The 21,175-nt window shown below is 40.4% G+C and overlaps 1 protein-coding gene and 1 long non-coding RNA gene across 2 annotated transcripts; one reads left to right on the top strand and one right to left on the bottom strand.

Moving 5' to 3' along the window:
* Positions 1-2,193: 2,193 nt before the first annotated feature.
* On the bottom strand, positions 2,194-20,829 carry nek8 (NIMA-related kinase 8). Its single transcript, XM_034169198.1, has 15 exons — positions 20,731-20,829; positions 15,428-15,633; positions 13,941-14,173; positions 13,663-13,794; positions 12,120-12,328; positions 11,915-11,994; positions 11,650-11,834; positions 10,476-10,623; positions 9,809-9,885; positions 8,083-8,200; positions 7,849-7,999; positions 7,268-7,431; positions 6,815-6,967; positions 5,001-5,159; positions 2,194-2,547 (listed from the first exon to the last, which is right to left on the bottom strand). The coding sequence occupies exons 1-15, from the start codon at positions 20,775-20,777 to the stop codon at positions 2,519-2,521; spliced, it is 2,091 nt and encodes a 696-aa protein (XP_034025089.1). The 5' UTR covers positions 20,778-20,829; the 3' UTR covers positions 2,194-2,518.
* On the top strand, positions 7,905-8,218 carry LOC117509487. The gene is made up of 2 exons (XR_004560417.1): positions 7,905-8,041; positions 8,103-8,218. It is a non-coding gene; the product is annotated as an uncharacterized LOC117509487 (long non-coding RNA).
* Positions 20,830-21,175: the final 346 nt, after the last annotated feature.

The raw sequence follows: 21,175 nt of genomic DNA on the forward strand, positions 1-21,175 counted from the left end.
ACCAATTAATGGATTTGTGAAAAACAATGGAAAAATTATCAGCGATAATTTAGAAAATTGATCAATTCTGATTGTTTGATTTTGATATATTAAATAATAAAAACTAATTGACAGTAAAGCCTTTGCCATATCCCTGTGCACAAACTGTTATTTTGATCAAACTTTCTTTTACAAATCAATGGCCTGCACTATTGTTTTTACAGTAGTGTTCAAAATAATAGTAGTGCTATGTGACTAAAAAGATTAATCCAGGTTTTGAGTATATTTCTTATTGTTACATGGGAAACAAGGTACCAGTAGATTCAGTAGATTCTCACAAATCCAACAAGACCAAGCATTCATGATATGCACACTCTTATGGCTATGAAATTGGGCTATTAGTAAAAAAAAAAAAAAAAAAAAGTAGAAAAGGGGGTGTTCACAGTAATAGTAGCTTCTGCTGTTGACGCTACAAACTCAAAACTATTATGTTCAAACTGCTTTTTTAGCAATCCTGTGAATCACTAAACTAGTATTTAGTTGTATAACCACAGTTTTTCATGATTTCTTCACATCTGCGAGGCATTAATTTTGTTGGTTTGGAACCAAGATTTTGCTCGTTTACTAGTTTGCTTGGGGTTATTGTCTTGTTGAAACACCCATTTCAAGGGCATGTCCTCTTCAGCATAAGGCAACATGACCTCTTCAAGTATTTTGACATATCCAAACTGATCCATGATACCTGGTATGCGATATATAGGCCCAACACCATAGTAGGAGAAACATGCCCATATCATGATGCTTGCACCACCATGCTTCACCGTCTTCACTGTGAACTGTGGCTTGAATTCAGAGTTTGGGGGTCGTCTCACAAACTGTCTGCGGCCCTTGGACCCAAAAAGAACAATTTTACTCTCATCAGTCCACAAAATATTCCTCCATTTCTGTTTAGGCCAGTTGATGTGTTCTTTGGCAAATTGTAACCTCTTCTGCACGTCTTTTATTTAACAGAGGGACTTTGCGGGGGATTCTTGCAAATAAATTAGCTTCACACAGGCGTCTTCTAACTGTCACAGCACTTACAGGTAACTCCAGACTGTCTTTGATCATCCTGGAGCTGATCAATGCGTGAGCCTTTGCCATTCTGGTCAGTCCTCTATCCATTTTGATGGTTGTTTTCCGTTTTCTTCCACGCGTCTGTTTTTTTTTTTTTTTGTCCATTTTACAGATTTAGATGAATAGCCTATAATTTTTTGCACCTGCATATACGTTTTCCCCTCTCCAATCAACTTTTATTCAAACTACGCTGTTCTTCTGAACAATGTCTTGAACGTCCCATTTTCCTCAGGCTTTCAAAGAGAAAAGCATGTTCAACAGGTGCTGGCTTCATCCTTACGTAGGGGACACCTGATTCACACCTGTTTGTTCCAGAAAACTGACGAACTCACTGACTGAATGCCACACTACTATTATTGTGAACACCCCCTTTTCTACTTTTTTTTACTAATAGCCCAATTTCATAGCCTTAAGAGTGTGCATACCTTGGTACCTTGTTTCCCATGTAACAATAAGAAATATACTCAAAACCTGGATTAATCTTTTTAGTCACATAGCACTACTATTATTCTGAACACTACTGTATGTTGAAGGAAGTAGGCACTGCATGCTTAAAGGTAAGCGTTATATTTAGAAAAAACCAAAAATAAGCATTTTATTGTTAATTATGTGGGGGAGAATCAAATATATCACTAAAGGCCGGAGTCAATTAAAAATAGGCAGAAATTAGCAATACTTTCTAATCATGTGTTTCGCTTGCAGTTTAACCTTCATAATATGGAGCATTAAAAGCTGGTTCGGTGGTTCAGAATGGCTCATTACTGAGAGGGGTCACAGGTTAAACTGCTTTAAAATGAAGACTGAGTAACCAATCAGAAAACCGCCATAAATTCATGTACAACCACTCTGTGTTACACATTCCTGTCTAATATAGTGGCCAACAAGTGAACAACCACATTACAAAAACATCCAGTCTTGTTAACGCCGTAAAGTCTTAAAGTCTGTTTTTTAAAACACTATGTGACACATCACTATCTGACTGGAACACACGGATTTACAAAAGTAATGGAGGTCTAATCCAATGAGGCACAATGTGACCACCGCTTAATCCGCTTCATTTGACTGATGAGTGACCAAAGATGGAAGCGGCGTTCTTTCTTTCCGTTCTGGTGCTTTGTATCACTTCTTTCACCACTGCCTTAAGAGCTCAAACCTGTTTGACTTTTAATGGCCTTCTACCGTGCACATGAGAGGACAATAGTGCATGTTGTGAAAGCCACCTAATGACTAATGGCTGTGCGACACTGCATTCATTTGGACATTGCTCCTTCTCATCAGGACACTTTTACTTCAGCTGAAAGACAATCTCTCTCTTTTTTTTTTTGTTACTGCTTTGCAGATAGTTCACAGGGAAGAAATATTCAGTGGGCGTCGCTGTTGATGCCACTGCTGAGCTTGTGTGGGTGACTTTTCAAGACATCAATCATCTTTGGACAGGATCTTCGAGTAAAGCTGAAACAAGAGATAACAAAGGGAGAGTGTAAAACATCGGTACCACCCAGGAAAGCCAGTAACGAGGCTAACTGGATAACAGTCACATTATCAGCTACCAGGACAACAAAGGATCTCGCCTGAATGCAGCTGCATACGACTAAGAACCTGATGCACGAAGATCACATACAATGAGGGCTCAATTGCGTGGGCACATGGCAGGGGTGGTGGCCAAGAGGTTAGTGCACTTGGTTTCAGTGTGAAAGGTTCCTGGTTCAGACCCCACCTCTGCCATGTAATGTGGAGTTGCATCAGGAAGGGCATCCGGTGTAAAACCTTTGCCAAATCCAATGTGGTCAGCACCTGTGTGGGCACAGGTAACCCCTGGCTCCCCGCCATACTGCGCTCTGGGCCAGCTGCAGTTCTGCATGCAACACGTAGCACTGGCCTTTCATCATCTTATGAGCCAGCTATCATCATTTGCAAATAACATAGCCATTTTATACATCACTTTGCGCATGCATTTATGTCCACCCATACTCGTAATTGCAAACACATGGGTGTGTTAAGTGTTCATCAGTGTGTCTCTGATGTGCACATCACTCTGATGACTTCATGTTTTCACACTTAACGGTTCCCAGCATCACCTCTACGTGTCACCAGTGGAACAACACCTGTAGAAATGTGCATATGCCAGCCAGGATTTTTGCGTGATGCACTGCACATTTCCACGGACATTTGACTTTTGATGCATCTGAACATTAGCGTGAAGACGGACGTACGCCACGTTTTTGTGCATACGTACGCTTTGTACATGAGGCCCCTTGTGATTTAGTAAGATTAAGTACATAAATGACTACAGGTGGTAACGTGATGCAGACAGCAGTATGCGAATACAGATTATGCCCACTAATGGCCGTATGCACAAAATGAAATTCAATCAGCCACTTGCAGGTATGTACAAAATAAGACAAATGCACACATTTTTATCGGAAAATGTTATTTACTGAATATTTACCAAACTGAAAATGGTTTGTCCCCTATTTCACAGGAGGTGCAAGGTGTGCAGCACAAGCCCGGATCCAATACAGCTGCTGTGAATCCCTCCACCCACTTTTAAACTGGCGGTTTCAAATACAGCTTTCATGGTAGAGATACAGGTACTTGGCTTATAAGCACTGAAATGAAAACATCCATCTCCCACCTGGCACAAAGCAGCGTACAGCATAATGCCAGTGTTATTACTATTTCTTACTGTTGTGTTGTTATTGCACCCTGGTTTGTGCAAATAGTTTCCATCACTTGCACTTTGTACCTTAAACTATGTGTCATAGATTGTCAAGATAGAGCCCTCCTTCCTCGTGACACATGCATCACCAGAGATAAAAGTCTGCTGCTCAAAAAGTACCAGTGACTGAAATCACTTCCAGTGTGTATTTATGGTTTTTGTTAAGCTGTTAGGAAATTTAATAGAAGCTTTACAGACAGGTCTGCAAAAACTTTAAATAACAGAATCTCCCATTACCATTTTGTGTCAATTTATTATTTTTTTACTTCAGTGCCTTTATGCCCTTTCTACACAATCTGACCTTTGTCCTTTTGTCATATATTGTCAGTTAGAATTTCCAATGTTTATTAACACTGTAAAACAACAGTAAGTACATGAGGATATACTGCATAGACACGGTCATGTGGCTATTGGGGCAGAATCATTAGTACTAATGGCAGCAAACAAAACCTTTTACAGTCACTGATCATTTATGCTAACGTGCTGTAGCGCACCCACAGGGGCAGTTTTATTGGTTTTTCTGTCACATGGTTCAGGTCAAAGGGACACAGAAACAGCAGCCATGTAGCCTGTAGCTAAGATTACCATCATCTCTGTTACTTATTAAATTGTGATGCGCTGTAATCTTCTCTAAATCTGCATCCATTTTAAATTTAGGGAGTAGAGGAGAGATTTAATCCTTTTTCCAAGCATATGTAGTGAAGGAAGAGGCAAACTCTGCTGCCTTAAATGTCCTCTATGCTCACATCATTCAGTTCTGTGTACAACAAAGGATCTAAAATAACCCCCCAAAATTTTACTGAAATATTATTTCCTATAAACAGAGACAGATCACACTGTCATCAAATACACGTTAATACAAAAATTAGACATTTCTCATGTCACCAAACGGCTAAATCACTCAAATTTCAACAAACTGTGAGAAGTAAAAGCGTCCGCTGCATCGGGTGAGCTTACAATAGTTACAAATGAGTCCTTTCAAGTTCACAATTTGACACATTGAAGCACATGCATCTCTGTCGATATTATCAAAGCGAGCTCATCTCTCATGTTTAGCTCACCTTTCATCTGGGTATTAGCACACATTGCCAGCTTTCGCTACATCTCAACATTTCATAGCAGTTGTGAACAAAGGGTAAAAAAAGGGGGCAAAAATAATAATAATAATAATGATAATATATATTACGTTTCACTGCCAGGAGGGTGTTGCCATGACAACAAGCCACTGATGTCACCGTGAACGGCTGGGTTTCTTCAAGCTGCACCGCCTTTGGTATCCCAGAATCCTCCTCTTTTCTACCAAGGCGGCCACGGGCTCCCTTTCCCCAGGTATACACCTCGGCTTCTGCAGCAACAAGAGGTGGAAGCTGGTCACAATTTTTTTAAACCAAATTCCCACAGAAACCACCAGCATGCATTAATCCACACAAATCTTTGACAGGCAGCTCACTTGCTCGCTCTCCTGCAGAGGAAGCATAATAGCTCAATCTGTAGCTGAACAAAAGGCTTCCCTTGACAAAGGAAAGCTACAGGCGAAGCTGCAACTGCCGGCTGCTCCCTGAGGGAGTCAGCGTACTGTTTTACCCTCAGCTGTCAGAAGACAGCAGATATATAGGAAACTCTTACACAGATTACAGATGTTACGTGTTTCTGTACCTCTAAAAATCCACAAACACGCTTCTGTCAGTTGGACACCTTGTGCTAAAAATGAAGTCCAGATCATTTTATTACAAATAAAGTCTTCAATGAATATGTTTGTTTCAATTGTGTTAGTAGGATGCCTGAAAATGTTCTGAACCAAATTTTTATGAATCAGTGGAAGCGTTGTGTGTGAAAACAGGAGCAGCTCAAGAATATAACTATCCTTCATACCACTCTCATCACTGTTCTAAAAATAATTTGCAGCACAGATATTTTAATTTATATATCTTATTTTTGTCCTGAACGTCAGAATGGGCATCCCCTGCGCTGTCCTGGAAGATGATGAGAGAAACGAGGCCTCGAGCACTGCCCACCAACGCACTTATCTGAGTCTGCACTCTTATTTTTCCCATATGGTGGACTTTGAATGGGTCTTTTAAACATGTGATGCAGCAAATCAAGATCACGTTTGCTTGTGAGAAACAGTTTTAAGGCAGCTCAGCTCGCAGCATCCACTATGCCACAGAAGCAAAAGAAATCCTGGATAGCAACCACCAAAGCAGACAACCAGTCCATCCCCACCTCTAGAAAGTAACCATCTACAGTGCCTTGCAAAAGTATTCATACCCTTTGGTATTTCATGCATTTTAATTTGTTTACGGCATTTGAAATACATAAAGTAAATCAGGCTTCTCAATATAAAAATTTCTAAAACTATCTTCCTTAGACTCAAACTGAAAGTAAATCTCTATAACTTGATATAAAAAAAAATACAAAATATAAAAGCCAAGATGATGGGTTGCATAAGTAATCAGCCCCTTTGGTATAATACCTGTAAATAATCAGTTTAATTGCCAGTTTTCTTCAGACAAGTCAGGGGATGGATACATGAACATTTCCAAGTCAATGAATATGTCTTGAACTTTATTTACACCAGTTATAAAGAAATACAAACATTATGGCACCCTATGGTAAATCTGTGTGGACTAGACAGTTCTCAAAAACTGAGTGACTGTGCAAGAAGGAGAAGAGTGAGGAAAGCCACCAAGACAAGTTACAGGCTACTCTGGCTGTGATTGGAAAAATTGTGCATAGTGCACGTTTTGCATTTTGTATCCCCAGTTATACAGCTTCATGATGGAGTGGTACAGAGGAAGGTTTTTATTAAAAGAAGACCTGAAAGTTCATCTACAATTTGCCAGAAGTTACATCTGAGATGCAAGCCTAGATTTAATGTTTTGGTGAAAGAAAACCAAAAATGTATAAAAGTGTACTTCATCAAATAATGCATGAAACAGCATTAATGATAACACTAAAATGCCACAACGCATCAATTACTGTATACTCCCTTCTGCTTACCAGATCCAATAGCTAAGGTGAAGGCATCGCCACAGGCAGCCATCGTGATCCCCTGCAGGCCTGGCACCAGGTACGGCACACGGCTGCTACGACGGGAACTACAGCCAATCTGCCCATGTTGGTTACTGCCAAAAGTTAAGCAATGACCACTTTCTGTGGAAGCAAAATGAAGGTGATTTAAGCTAAAGGTGTCTCTTTAAATGTGCTACATGCTGTGTTTTTGTTTTTTTTTTCGAAAACAATATCACTGTTGTTAACTAAGAGACCCCAAGACAATTACTTTCCGCTCAGTCTAACTAAGTGAAATGGAGCATTTCTCATCATCGACCCTGTCAGACATTCAACAACCTGCTATGACAAACTCTATAAAGTGTAGTTTATGTAGAGGAGAAAGAAACAGCTTCAATGCAGACGCTGCTTCAATTAAGCTGATGTAAACTCGGAATAGGTCACCTGTAACAGCAACAGAATGGGCGGTTCCGATGTCAATATAAACAATTTTCTCGCTGTTAAGTGGAGCTGACTGGACGGGACGGTAAGAATGGACTTCTTCCACCTGATTCGACAGACTGGTTTCCTCTCCAGCCGTTATTGTATCCAACCCAAGCTTGTTAAATCTGAGCAAAACAAAAGAGATTTTTTTCTCTGATAGTGCACAACAGTGTTTATCTTGTTCTTTTAAATACTCTCCATGTTGATCATAAGTCATTTAAGAGGAGCAGATGTGTCATGGGCATCAGAATCATATAGCTTTCATTCAAACTCAAAATGAACCCTGTTGTGTTTATTCTGCACTGCTGCTGCTTTTCATTCTGCTCAAATCATGTCTGACTACAGGATTACTGCCTGTTTGTCATTTCAACTGATTGTCTAACAAGTTCAACACTAAGAAAGCAAATCACAGTAAAAACAGACACTATAGTACATAACATAACAACTGCCACACGGGGCGAATCATCTTGAAAAAGAGGGAACACAGGACATAAATGTTTTGATGCAAATTACTGTTTGGTTTTTCAGTGGTAAAATATTACCTGTTGCTGCCACATGCCACAATGCTGTTATGGGTGCTGATAATCATGGAGCAGTCCACTCCACACACCAACTTGTGGGCCTCAAACTCCACAGGTAAACACATCTGCTGTGGAGAGTTGTGGGTGTCCTGAGTGCCAAGACCAAGCCGACCTTCAGAGGAGAGGAACACAGAGCGCAAAACACATTCAAAAGGTAGTTTGAGAGTCTGAAGACACCAAGATTATTTCATTTACCATTGTCTCCTCTTCCCCAGGCAAACACTTCTCTTTCATTGGTGACAGCAAGCACATGGGAGGCGCCACATGCCACCTGAATCAGCTCATAGCCGAGGAGTGCCTCCACTATCTTGGGCTGAGTTGAAAAACAGAGAACAACTTTTCATTTACTGATTACTACAAATGCTGTGAAACAATCTTAGAATTAAATCCTAAAAGAATACTGACTTTAATATAAAGATTTTTAATCATTCATTTGGACTACTTTTTTATTCTTCAATGTTTCAGAAGTTTATTAAACAATTTTAAGGAAATGTGGAAAATGGTAGTCCTAGCTTGAGTGGATGTCAAAGGTGTGGATCCATTAAAATGTTACTTTAAAGATTGTAACAATTCTGTTGAAATTTACATTTATTGTACAACAGCAGAAAGTAACTGTGATTATTACACAAAAGTTTATGAACATAAGTTTGGAAATGCTATAGCCATATACCAAATCAAGGTATCTGCAAATCAGTGTTTATTAAATGTATCAACAAGGTAACTGAAAACAAAGGGTATTTATAATCTTTGTCCAAAAGTCTGGTATTTTTTTTTCTTTTTTGTGGCTATTTGCATTTTGTCACTGATTTACTTATCCTCATGGCTAAAATATAAGTACAGATAAAAGTAAGCCCCTCGGCTACTCCCTTGCTTGCACTTGGGGTCGCCACAATTGAATTGGCATAAGTTTTACGCCGGATGCCCTTCCTGGTGCAACTCCACATTACATGGAAAAATGTGGCAGGGGTGGAGTTTGAACCAGGAAACTAAGCGCACTAACCACTAACCACTCTGTAATCTGTTCTGTGGATCTATATCTGTTTTTTTTCCCCCATTTTCACATGATTCTTGAAAATGACAAATTACAACACTGGGTCAGTTCCGCTGATAGGGTTTGCATTGTTAAGATGATTTGTATAACTTTTTAATTGTACCAGAAATATACTGGTGTGTAGTATAGGTTTTTTTTTTACCATTTTAGAAAGTACAGGAATTGTTTGAAAAAAGTGTTTATATAGAACCCGACCAGTATATCAGATGGCTGATAGCATTGGTTGATATGAGCCTTTCAACAACATGTCTGTATCTGCATTATTTTTTTCCAACATGAAAACCTTTATTTTACTGAATTAACAATGCAGAAAAACACTCTGGCTATTGGAAATGGTGTCATTACATAAGTTTGTCCAGCAGAGGATCCTCTGAACATGGCTGGGATGTCCATCAGCCCTTTGTCATGCTACAAGAAACAGAGGCAAAGTGACCAGCTGCCAATCATTTTGAATCACAGTGGGCATTTCACAGCGACAAGACAACTGGTCGCTATACTGTCAGCTATGCGGGCCAAAACAACTGAGATTCTTGGTGACAAGTGACTGCCAAGTCGAGTGAAGCAGCATAATGTACGGTGTTTGGTTGTTGGTTATATTTATAGTTATTTATAATGAATTTCATGTTTAAACTGTAAAACATCAAGCCTCAAATACATTTATTTGTCACAAGAGTTTGATCATGGAATGTTACTAATAAGTGCTATTTTTTTATGTATATATTGGCAGATACATCACTATCATATATGTTTTACTCCCTAATATCGATGCTGTATCCAAAAAATCGATAGCAGTCAGGCTCTAGTTTATAAGCTGGAAAATGTTTATACTGCCTCCTCATTCAGTGTTTGTATTTATGGGAAAATATGTACCTGAGTGACATCATTGAAGTTACCGTGCCCCAGACAGCCATTGCTCCCGCTTCCAAATGTCATAATGATACCCCTGTCTGTAAATTGAAAATATAAAGTGGATATTAGTGGCACTGCTCTCTGAAAAGTATAGGCATATTTTTATGTTGACCAACCAAATGCTTCTAATTCTCTCTCTCTAATTCTCAGAGAAACACTAATCTACTTCACTACAATGTCGAGTAATGAAAGAAATGCAAGTGAGCAGAGAGAAATGGACTTTAATCCTGTTATCTGATTTACAATGGAGCACTGTTGAGAGCCTCCTTGTGCCAATTCAACATGCACAACCACCTTGGATCTGTGTGGCGTCTCTGAGTGAAAACAAGAGAACAGTCAAAGGGACTTACTTTTACTGACGAGAGCCTCCTGAAGAGCATGAGATTAATGGTGCACCACAGTTTCATGACAAGAAAAAAAAAGCATACTTCTTTTACCAGTAATGCTTTTATCACTGTCTGATCAAGTCCACTAAAGTGCTGAGTGCATTCACACTTTCAAATGTAGGTTCAGATCTTTGAGTTTTATAACTGTGGGGCAGTGATTCACGGAACATTGATTTCTTACAGCTGAGCTGGACATGTGCTGTCACGTCTGACGACTGTCCAAGGACACATGGGCCACCAACCTGTCATGCAGGTGGTAAAGAGATCACCACAGGACACGGACTTGATTGTGACTCCAGACTGACCCTCCAAGAAGCGTGAAACGAACTGAGGTTGCATCTGCTCCACCGCACCGGGCAGAGTGGCCTCAGCAGACACGACCGATGGCACCTGAGACAGCAAGAAAAGTATTAGTCTCCCCTAAGTCCCACATAGGCCGTGAGGTCGATTAGTGCCGACGCTTATCCCCAGATTCCGCAATATGAACAAATGAGAGTCGATGACTCCCCCTGGACAGAACTCCACTTTATTGCAGGTTTCTTACTTGGCGCTATATAAAAAAATTGATTGATTGATTGATTGATACTTCCCCAGCCAAGGCTGGTACCCATTCACAGCTGGGTGGATGTTTTGGCCTAAGACACAGCACGTAGAGTGACTGGGAATGGAACCCAGGTGTACATAATGATAGTCCAACTCCTGCCCCACTGAGCTAGTACCAGGTAGCTCAATGAAACACAAGTTTATTACCTCATGATTACTTCCATGCTGCGATCAAGACAACAGTAAACTCAGACAACCCAAGTTGGGAAATTCCATGTTCTAAATGGCGCAAGCTCACTTGATCAAATTTGGAATGAATATGGATGCCCACAGTAACATATATGCACTTTGTCAATATGTTAATACAGCTGCTTGCTGTAAGCAAGATAGAAAATGTTTCAGATGAGTGCAGACAAAGCATCACTTTTGAGAGAATTGTGTTAGTTGGCCATAGGTGTCAATGTGTGGCTGGGTGTCTGCCTGTACTGTTAACCCTGTGATGGATAGACAACCTGATCAGGGTGTAACCTGACTTTCACCCAATATGCGCTGGTGTACAATTCAGTCCCCATGGCCCTCAGCAGAATAAGCAGAAAGCTAATGGATGAATGAATGGCCAGTGCCTCCTTCATTTGATTTTTATCTCCCCTCAGGCTTCATTCACATTTCTAGATGAAGCAAACTAAATCTAAATTATCTTTGTGGTCTGTACCCTTCACAACTGATATCTAGAAAAACAACCTGCATCCAAGATAACTGTTTTTGCAACAAAGATCTGCTAAATAAGATGTAGGGCCACATAAGCAAGGGGTTCAAACCTAAACCCAAAACTGGACTGGAATTGCAGTAAACATGTAGGTTGTTTATACAGACCTCCCACGTAATAAGGCGTCCTGATTTGGTCACTCCCATCTTCTGAGTGCGGCCCAGTGAAACCTGAACCACCTCGGTGTTAAGCATAGGCAGGCGGAGAGGTGTTGAGTTGCCACTGCCCCAAGTGTAAACGGAAGACAAAGGGAGGGAATGAACCTTTCCTGATGTTAAACCTATTGTTCCATCTATTTCAGCACAAAAAAAAAATCAGTCAACTCCTGTTACACACTGCCAGCTTGGTGCAGCTAGCTCTGTAGTGCCTGACCTCTGGACCTGCTGGTAGGGACTCTGCCTCCTGGTCGACCTCGAGGACCAGTTTGCACTGTAGACAGTGGTTTCTCGATCCTGGTAAATAAAACATCAGGCGGTTCTTTCCAGAATGTAGATAAAAACATGTGACTAAACATATTGTCGAGTATCTTATTCTGAAATCACCGTCCACACATCGTTAGTATAAATGAAGCAATTACCTGCGCATTTTGACATTGCCGATATCGGTGTAGAGATTCAGCAGAGGTCTGATGCATATGGGAAGAGCCATTATCTCATTAAGCTGGGGCCGTTTGGATGGATCCAGATTGAGCATGTTGAGGATAAGATGACGGAGTTCTGGGCTATAGCGGTCTGAAATCGGAGCAAAGGTACCACTCATGATCTTCAGAACGAGGGCAGGAAGATTCTAACAGAAAAATTGTTAGAGACATTATAAATCTGAAGGAAACAAAAATGTCACAATTTACTTTTCCCAAATCCTACCTAAGACAATGTAAGTAGGTTTTCACATTGCAGTCAAAGTAAAAAGGCTTTAACAGAATAACTAATCTAAAAATATTAAACAACTGCTTTGGACAGTCTAGACACCAACAGCAGGAACTGGAGACACTTATTTTATGTGTCAGGCTTGAGCGTGTAATGGATTCACTATACCATGGAACTGTCTTGGGTCCTGGATGCCAACCACTAAGGCAGACAACTAGTCCATCCCAATCCCTTGAAAGAAACATCTACTTATCTCTTGGGGACCTTAACACTGAGGTACCTGCTTGCTAGATCATGCACAGAGAAATGTACATTTCCAAAATGTTGCAGCTGCTGATTCCTCACAATGCAATCGATATGCCTCATTAGATCGTCATACTAAAATAAATAACGTCACAATTATTTGTAGTCAAATCATTAACTGATAGTAGTGTAACATTCGCTACAGAGTTACGCAACCACTGCAAGCCAGTTAACATGGCTAGCTAGCAGGGTTACCAACTCATGAGTGACTGGATGACATGAAAATAGACTGCATCTCTGTAGTGTGTTTCAACCTGATACAGGCTCCTAAAATTCACACCGTTTGCTATGTCAGGGTGCTGTCATGCAAGGAGCTCAGCTGCGTACTAGACTCAACAGGAACCTTGCTCAAGGGCACCTTAGTGAGTTTCTGTCTGACAGAGAAATAAACAATTCACAAGCTTCTCTTTCTGACTTGCAGGTCATCATCTGATTTATCCCATTTTTTTTAAACAGTGCTTATTTCAGTAGAGCAGAACTTTATAAAAATCTATTACATGGTACAGCTATTTTGACAGTTTATTTTCATTGTCTCAAAGGTCAGCTGCATTGTCAGCTGGGTTGTGATTGGGCATCTCCATACATAAAAGCTGACAAACATAGAAACGCTGAGTTTAATGCAAAATATCCAGAGACTGAACAAATATTTTTGTGATTGTGACAAATTTCACAAAAACTGCTTTGACATTTCACTGACAAAATTGTAGATTGACTGTCTCCTTAAAAATGGCATCTTCAGAATACAAACCAAAACAAACCTTAAGAATTCAACACCCATGCTGTGCATATAATAAAGCACTGATGGTTAGTGTGACTGCACCACCCATTCAGAAGTCCTTAATACATTGAATTAAAACTAAAATATGTCAAAAGCTGCAATAAATTTAATTATTTTTAGAATTACTACATGTATTCAGGTGTATAATGGTAGAAAAAAAATGTTTTCCTTACAGCTGCCTCAAAGGCTCTTTTAAGGCTTGCTAGCTCATACAGCACACAGCCCAGAGCCCAGATGTCACTCTTCTGGTTATAGGGCTTTCCCTCACACAGCTCTGGGGAGATGTAACATGGAGTTCCCACTACCTGTGAAGAGAAAACAGGAGACACTTATTTGTATTTATTTTTTACTTGCATTTGTTTACAGACTACTGTTGCCATGAAAGAAATTCTGATATGAATGTGTCTGAGCCAAAATGTCTGCAGTGTCCATCAAACCCAAGTCAGTTTACCGTATAAGCTTTGCTCTTGCTGACAAGGATTTTGGAGATGCCAAAGTCACCGATCTTGACAATCATTTGGTGCTTGTCGAGAAGAATATTCTGAGTTTTAAGGTCCCTGTGCAAGATGAGTTTGTTGTGCACATGATACAGGGCCAGCAAGATCTGCACAAAGAAGTGAAGGATTGTATCCTCATCCAGCAAGGAGTTGCAGCGTTTCTGTATGTATTCGGCCAAGGTTCCACCTGCATGAATAGTAAATTTATTTGTAAAGGACTTTCATGTCAGAGACGTCAAAGTGCACTTAATAATAACATGTCATATGAACAAAACATAGTACTAATTAAAATCTGATGGCTGTAACAGCACATTAATATTAAAAGATTAAAGACATAAAACAAAAACATACACTGTACAGACCAACAAATTCAAATATAACACAATGCTAAAATACCCTTAGCCACATGAGCATAACAATAACAAACAGAATGTGACCTTTTGACCTCTTAAAATACATCAAGGTTAGTACAGTGGTCCCTCGCTATAACGCGGTTCACCTTTCGCGGCCTCGCAGTTTTGCAGATTTTTTTAGTCCAATTTTGCATGCCTTTTTTTTTTTTTTTTTTTGACAGTGCATTGTGTCCTGTGTCCTCATCAAGCAGCCCGGTCGCGGCACCGCGAACGGAGAGCACGCGCATTGTGATCTGCGTGTGTCTATTCATAAGAATCTTCACACCCAGAAGAAAAAAAGAGCGCCAACAACTACCCATAACTGTGTTCTTCACTCGGAAAAAGACACCTGCACCGAGGTGTCGCTCAGTGGAAAAAGATGCGACAGCGGAGCGGCGCCAGGACAAAGAGGAACTGTGAAATACTGGTCAGTCACTATAAATAATTTCTTATGTGTCCAACCTCATAGGCTGTTCATTAAAATGAAATGTTAGTTCTAAAAGCCATCATAATTATTTATAGGAAACGTTCTACTTTTATTTCTCAAACAAATGTTTGGGACTGAAAACAGGTTTTGATCTTTGGTTTCATTCTATAATACTGGACTTATTTTTCTACTAAGGATTGAACTTTGAGTGTTTACACAGGAGAGAAAAGTGAGAAACTGTTAATGCCTGTTTGAGAAAAGTGTATAAAGTGTGTAGTGAGGGGTTTTACAGCCTTAACATGTCTATAATAATTGTAAAAAATAATGCTGACTACTTCGCGGATTTCGCCTATTGCGGGTTATTTTTAGAACGTAACTCCTGCAATAAACGAGGGACCACTGTATATACAGCATACCTTCTAGTACAATAAATAGTTATACAAATCATCTTAACAATGCAAACCCTATCATAGGAGCTGACACTTGACAAGTGTTGCAATTTTTTCATTTTCAGGAAGCCCATGGGAAAAAAAAGATGTATGGGACCCCAGATTACAGAAACACGACAAAATCAACTGTTACATGATTCACAAAAGAGGGATATGTGACAAGATATGTTTACCTGGTGCATATTCCATAGCTATCATGAGAGCTTTGTCTTCCAGAAAGTTCTCATAGTATTCTATGATATTTGGATGGTTGAGCAGTTTGAGCACCTGACACTCATTCTGAGCAGCTAGCCGCTCATCTCGTGACATCTGCTCCACTGGGATCTCCTTCAGGATGACAAAGGCTCCGTCACTGCGTCTACGACACAGGTGAACGATCCTGACAAGGAACAGAAAGAAGTGAGGACTATTACGCAATAAGTCACATAGTAACTTAAGTTTAAGGAAAACAATTAGTGTAATGTGAGGCACAAAATGGTGCTTAGAAAGAAAAAGATGAAGTGCAGTAATGTGTCAGTGGAGCACTTTATATCTGAACTGCAACAGTTAGGGCCCCTTCACACATAGTGTGAATGTGGTTGAACTGCGCATGAAGCAGGAATCGTATGCAAGACGTGTAAAATCGTAGCTGCCTGCAACACCTCGTACACCTGTTGCTACAACTATTTGCGCACACCAGCAGCTGAAAGACAGAGTGTGCACTGTGAGAGCCCATTCGATCCCTCTCGTGGCAGCTGTTGGCTAAATTCCAGGTGACACGCATGAACCGCTCGCATGGCAGTTAGAAAATGTGTGGCCATTCACACTATTAGCACGACAACAGTCAGCAGACGATCACTTTCGAGCTGACGGTGAAATTTTTCTAAGTGCCCCCACGACTGTGAAGTTGCCAAGTACACATGTGGCGTGCCAGAGTATCGGCTCCCCCCCACAGCACGTGTGTGTGTGTTTTATGCGCTTTACAAACCACAAAAGGGCTTTTACCATTCAACAAAAGAAGGAGAGGAACCTTCAGTGCATCCGGAAAGTATTCACAGCGCTTCACTTTTCCACATTTTGTTTCATTACAGCCTTATTCCAAAATGGATGAAATTCATTTTTTCCTCAAAATTCTACACACAATACCCTATAATGACAATGTGAAAAAGTTTTTTTTTAAGATTTTTGCAAATTTATATAAAAAAAACCCTAAGAAATCACATGTACGTAAATATCCACAGCCTTTGCCATGAAGATTAAAATTAAGCTCAGGTGAATTCTGTTGCCACTGATCATCCTTAAGGTATTTCTACAGCTTAACTGGAGTCCACCTGGGGTAAATTCAATTGATTGGACATGATTTGGAAAGACACACACCTGTCTACATACAGTAGTGTTCAGAATAATAGTAGTGCTATGTGAGTAAAAAGATTAATCCAGGTTTTGAGTATATTTCTTACTGTTACATGGGAAACAAGATACCAGTAGATTCTCACAAATGCAACAAGACCAAGTTGTTGTGTGGGCCGCCAGAAGAGGAGGTACTGCTGGCCCACCACCAAAGGGCGCCCTGCCTGAAGTGCGGGCTTCAGGCACGAGAGGGCGCTGCCGCCACGGACACAGCCAGGAGTGACAGCTGTTACTCATTACTTCCTGACAGCTGTCACTCATTCTTCATCATCTCACTCCATAAAACCCAGACGTCATCTCCACCTCATCGCCGAGATATCATACTTCATTGGAGGTAATATCCTCAGCCGTTTTGTGTTACAATATTGTTTGTATATTGTGAGTGTTTGCAGGAGTACCGGTACCGTTGTCAGTGGAAGCTGAGAGAGCACTAGAAGGCACTCTTTTCCCCTGAGGAATCTACAGTACTCTGCAAGTTATAGAGTGAGAGGTGGAGGTGGCATTCCCACCGTTATTGTTACTGGGTGTGCACACACCTACACTTGACTGTCTTTGTTCTCGCCAGCAGTACCAGATCCGACAGCCGGGGACGGTGATCACTTGGGAATTCGGGACTTGGCGGCTCCAGTATTCACCAGGTTCGGTGGTGGCGGAAATCGTGTGGTTCCGGCTCTTCTCAGGACAGACGTCTTCTATCCTCAAGCCTGCCCACACGTCACCTTTGTGATTTGACTGTAATTATATTCTGAGATTGTCTGTATTTCATTGTGCACATTTCACAACATTAAATTGTTACTTTTTGGCTCATCTATTGACCGTTCATTTGCGCCCCCTGTTGTGGGTCCGTGTCACTACACTTTCACAACACAAGTATTCATGATATGTACACTCTTAAGGCTATGAAATTGGGCTATTAGTAAAAGAAAAGTAGAAAAGGGGGTGTTCACAATAATAGTAGTGTGGCATTCAGTCAGTGAGTTTGTCAATTTTGTGGAACAAACAGGTGTGAATCAGGTGTCCCTATGTAAGGATGAAGCCAGCACCTGTTGAACATGCTTTTCTCTTTGAAAGCCTGAGGAAAATGGGAAGTTCAAGACATTGTTCAGAAGAACAGTGTAGTTTGATTAAAAAGTTGATTGGAGAGGGGAACACTTATACGCAGGTGCAAAAAATTATAGGATGTTCATCTACAATGATCTCCAATGCTTTAAAATGAACAAAAAAACCAGAGATGCGTGGAAGAAAATGGAAAACAACCATCAAAATGGACAGAAGAATAACCAGAATGGCAAAGGTTCACCCACTGATCAGCTCCAGGATGATCAAAGACAGTCTGCAGTTACCTGTAAGTGCTGTGACAGTTAGAAGACACCTGTATGAAGCTAATTTATTTGCAAGAATCCCCCGCAAAGTCCCCCTGTTAAATAAAAGACATGTGCAGAAGAGGTTACAATTTGCCAAAGAACACATCAACTAGCCTAAAGAGAAATGGAGGAATATTTTGTGGATTGATGAGAGTAAAATTGTTCTTTTTGGGTCCAAGGGCCGCAGACAGTTTGTGAGACGACCCCCAAACTCTGAATTCAAGCCACAGTTCACAGTGAAGACAGTGAAGCACAGTGGTGCAAGCATCATGATATGGGCATGTTTCTCCTACTATGGTGTTGGGCCTATATATCGCATACCAGGTATCATGGATCAGTTTGGATATGTCAAAATACTTGAAGAGCTCATATTGCCTTATGCTAAAGATGACATGACCTTGAAATGGGTGTTTCAACAAGACAATGACCCCAAGCAAACTAGTAAACGAGCAAAATCTTAGTTCCAAACCAACAAAATTAATGCCTCGCAGATGTGAAGAAATCATGAAAAACTGTGGTTATACAACTAAATACTAGTTTAGTGATTCACAGGATTGCTAAAAAAGCAATTTGAACATAATAGTTTTGAGTTTGTAGCATCAACAGCAGATGCTACTATTATTCTGAACACCCCCTTTTCTACTTTTTTTACTAATAGCCCAATTTCATAGCCTTAAGAGTGTGCATATCATGAATGCTTGGTCTTGGATTTGTGAGAAACTACTGAATCTACTGGTACCTTGTTTCCCATGTAACAGTAAGAACTATACTCAAAACCTGGATTAATCTTTTTAGTCACATAGCACTACTATTATTCTGAACACTACTGTATAAGGTTCCACAGTTGACAGTGAATGTCAGAGCACAAACCAAGTATGAAGTCAAAGGAATTGTCTGTAGACCTCTGAGACAGGATTGTCTCAAGGCACAAATCTGGGGAAGGGTACAGAAACATTTCTGCTGCTTTGAAGGTCCCAGTGAGCACAGTGGCCTCCACAATTTGTAAATGGAAGAAGTTCAGATCCACCAGGACTCTTCCTAGAGCTGGCCACCTGTCTAAACTGTCATGTCACTCGCCAGCCTTAGTTCCAAGCTCACCTTTGCCCTGTTTTTTGCCTGCCAGATTTCTGACCTTGCTTTGTCCTCGACCTCGAGTTTGTCTTTGCCTCTGATCACCTCTTCGCTGTGTATTTTGACCTGTGCTTGTCTGTTGAACCACACCTCAGCCTTTTGCCTGTCTGTTACCGTTGCCTCACTGCTGGAGCACCTGTGTACCGACTCCCTGCTTCCTTTGATGATTAAACCTTTTACTTTCTCCATCCCTGGTGAGAACTCACATTTGTGTCCACCTGTTTTGAGCCACACCAACACCATGTCTGATAGTGTGAAATGCCTTGAGGCATTGTTGTTGTAATTTGGCACCATACAAATAAAATAAATTGAACTAAATTGACTAACAGTTCAGTGGAGTTAAAACTTGCATAATGCACAGTCCAGTCACAGCTACAGAAGCTTAGAACTCAGTCATCATGGGTATATTGGTAGCTGCCTTCACTCATCACATTCTTGCCGCATTTCAGAAATGCAACATAGCACAAGTTCTGCCAGACAGACTCAGCTTTCAAAGTATTCATTTAAAATCAGCTTATCAATAACAGCCATAATCTGTAATAACAAGTATCTGATCACCGTTTCAGCCATCATCTCAAGACCAATATGAAATGTGGATGTTCATTAAAATGTCAGTTATAACCTGTGGTGGAAATCTCTTTCCACCTGTCGGTCCCTGTCTGACACTGGGCTCCATCCCTGCCTTATTCCAACAACAGGATCCGAGCTCTATATACCCCTACACTCAGTCATGACAGGGACCTCTGACAAACACTGTTCTAACATTGTGTGCATCATCACAACCCATTAAAATCTTGACTTCATCTTGCCTCCTCCTGAGTCTTTAGGGTAGAACTGCCTATTCCAGAGAACTTTAGTACCATACTGTTGGTCTTTCTTCATGACCAATATAAATGAAGTACAAGGCAAATTCAATGGCTTAATCCCGACTTGTCTACTACTACACTTGTCTACTGTACTCAAAACATGGAAAAGCCTAAGAGTTAGCAACATTTTCACGTCAGTGTGTCCATGTCCAGAGCAAATGTCCATTTTCTGAATAGAAACAGCAGAAAAACAAACAAGCAAATGAATAAATCTGTTCCACATCTCACACCACTAGTTTCTTGTCAGTTAGTTCTTTTTTTTTTTTTGGCATGACAGATGACAACCTACATTTTGTGTACACAACAGTAAATAACCTAATTACTAACCTTCTTAAACTTATTACTAACATGAAATTCAGCCTGAAAAAACCCTTCAAATTCAAGACAGAACAAGCAATCCCCACACTGTCAATGACGGAAAGTTTTTTGTTGTTTGTTTTTTCGCGCACCGAGGGCTACATATTTATACTTCAATATGATTTTTTAAAACGATGCAGAGTAACGTTTCCGTTCTTTACTTCTGTATATGTTTTGTTCGCTTTTCGCTTCTTTTATTTATTTCTGTATACCCACAGCGGTCTTATCACTTTTTGGCTAACCGTTACTTTTGGGGATCTAAAACGAGGCTTTGGAATCTGGTAGCTTTGTCGGGCCAGTTTCATTTTTAAATATAGAGAGAATGAATCATAAAGTAGCAGAGAAGACAAAAGCAGAGTCCTGTTTTACCCGAAGGCTCCTCTTCCAACCACTTTGATTTTCTCATACTTCTCCATCGATATGCCCCAAAACGTCTCCAGGCAACCCGTCCTTTACTACAGCAAGCAACGAGGGACAAAAATCTGCATTGCTGCAAACAGCGTATTCGTTAGTGCAATCGCACAAAGATGTTACAATTTTTTAATCCTGAAAGGTTTGGGGACGTTTTGGGGTTCTGAGCAGTTTTTATGTAACTTGCATGGAAATGCGCACAAAATTATTTACCTAGGTTTGGTTATATAATGAATAAGTCATTTTATTTATAATTATGGAAGCATTTCAACATCGCGCACCACTGGTTATATTACAACCTGTGGCAAAAATTATGGAATCACTGGCCTCGGAGGATGTTCATTCAGTTGTTTAATTTTGTAGAAAAAAGCAGATCACAGACATGACACAAAACTAAAGTCAT

The sequence above is a fragment of the Thalassophryne amazonica genome, chromosome 4 (genome assembly GCF_902500255.1).
Source record: "Thalassophryne amazonica chromosome 4, fThaAma1.1, whole genome shotgun sequence".
Classification (NCBI taxonomy): Eukaryota; Metazoa; Chordata; class Actinopteri; order Batrachoidiformes; family Batrachoididae; genus Thalassophryne; species Thalassophryne amazonica.

Excerpts from the sequence above, each read along its gene's own strand:
- nek8 (XM_034169198.1), bottom strand. The coding sequence starts at position 20,777 with ATGGAGAAGTATGAGAAAATCAAAGTGGTTGGAAGAGGAGCCTTCGG. Across the intron at positions 15,634-20,730 it reads GTTGGAAGAGGAGCCTTCGG|GATCGTTCACCTGTGTCGTA; the intron begins GTAAAACAGGAC and ends GTTCCTTGTCAG. Across the intron at positions 13,795-13,940 it reads GCAAGAGCAAAGCTTATACG|GTAGTGGGAACTCCATGTTA; the intron begins GTAAACTGACTT and ends TTCTCTTCACAG.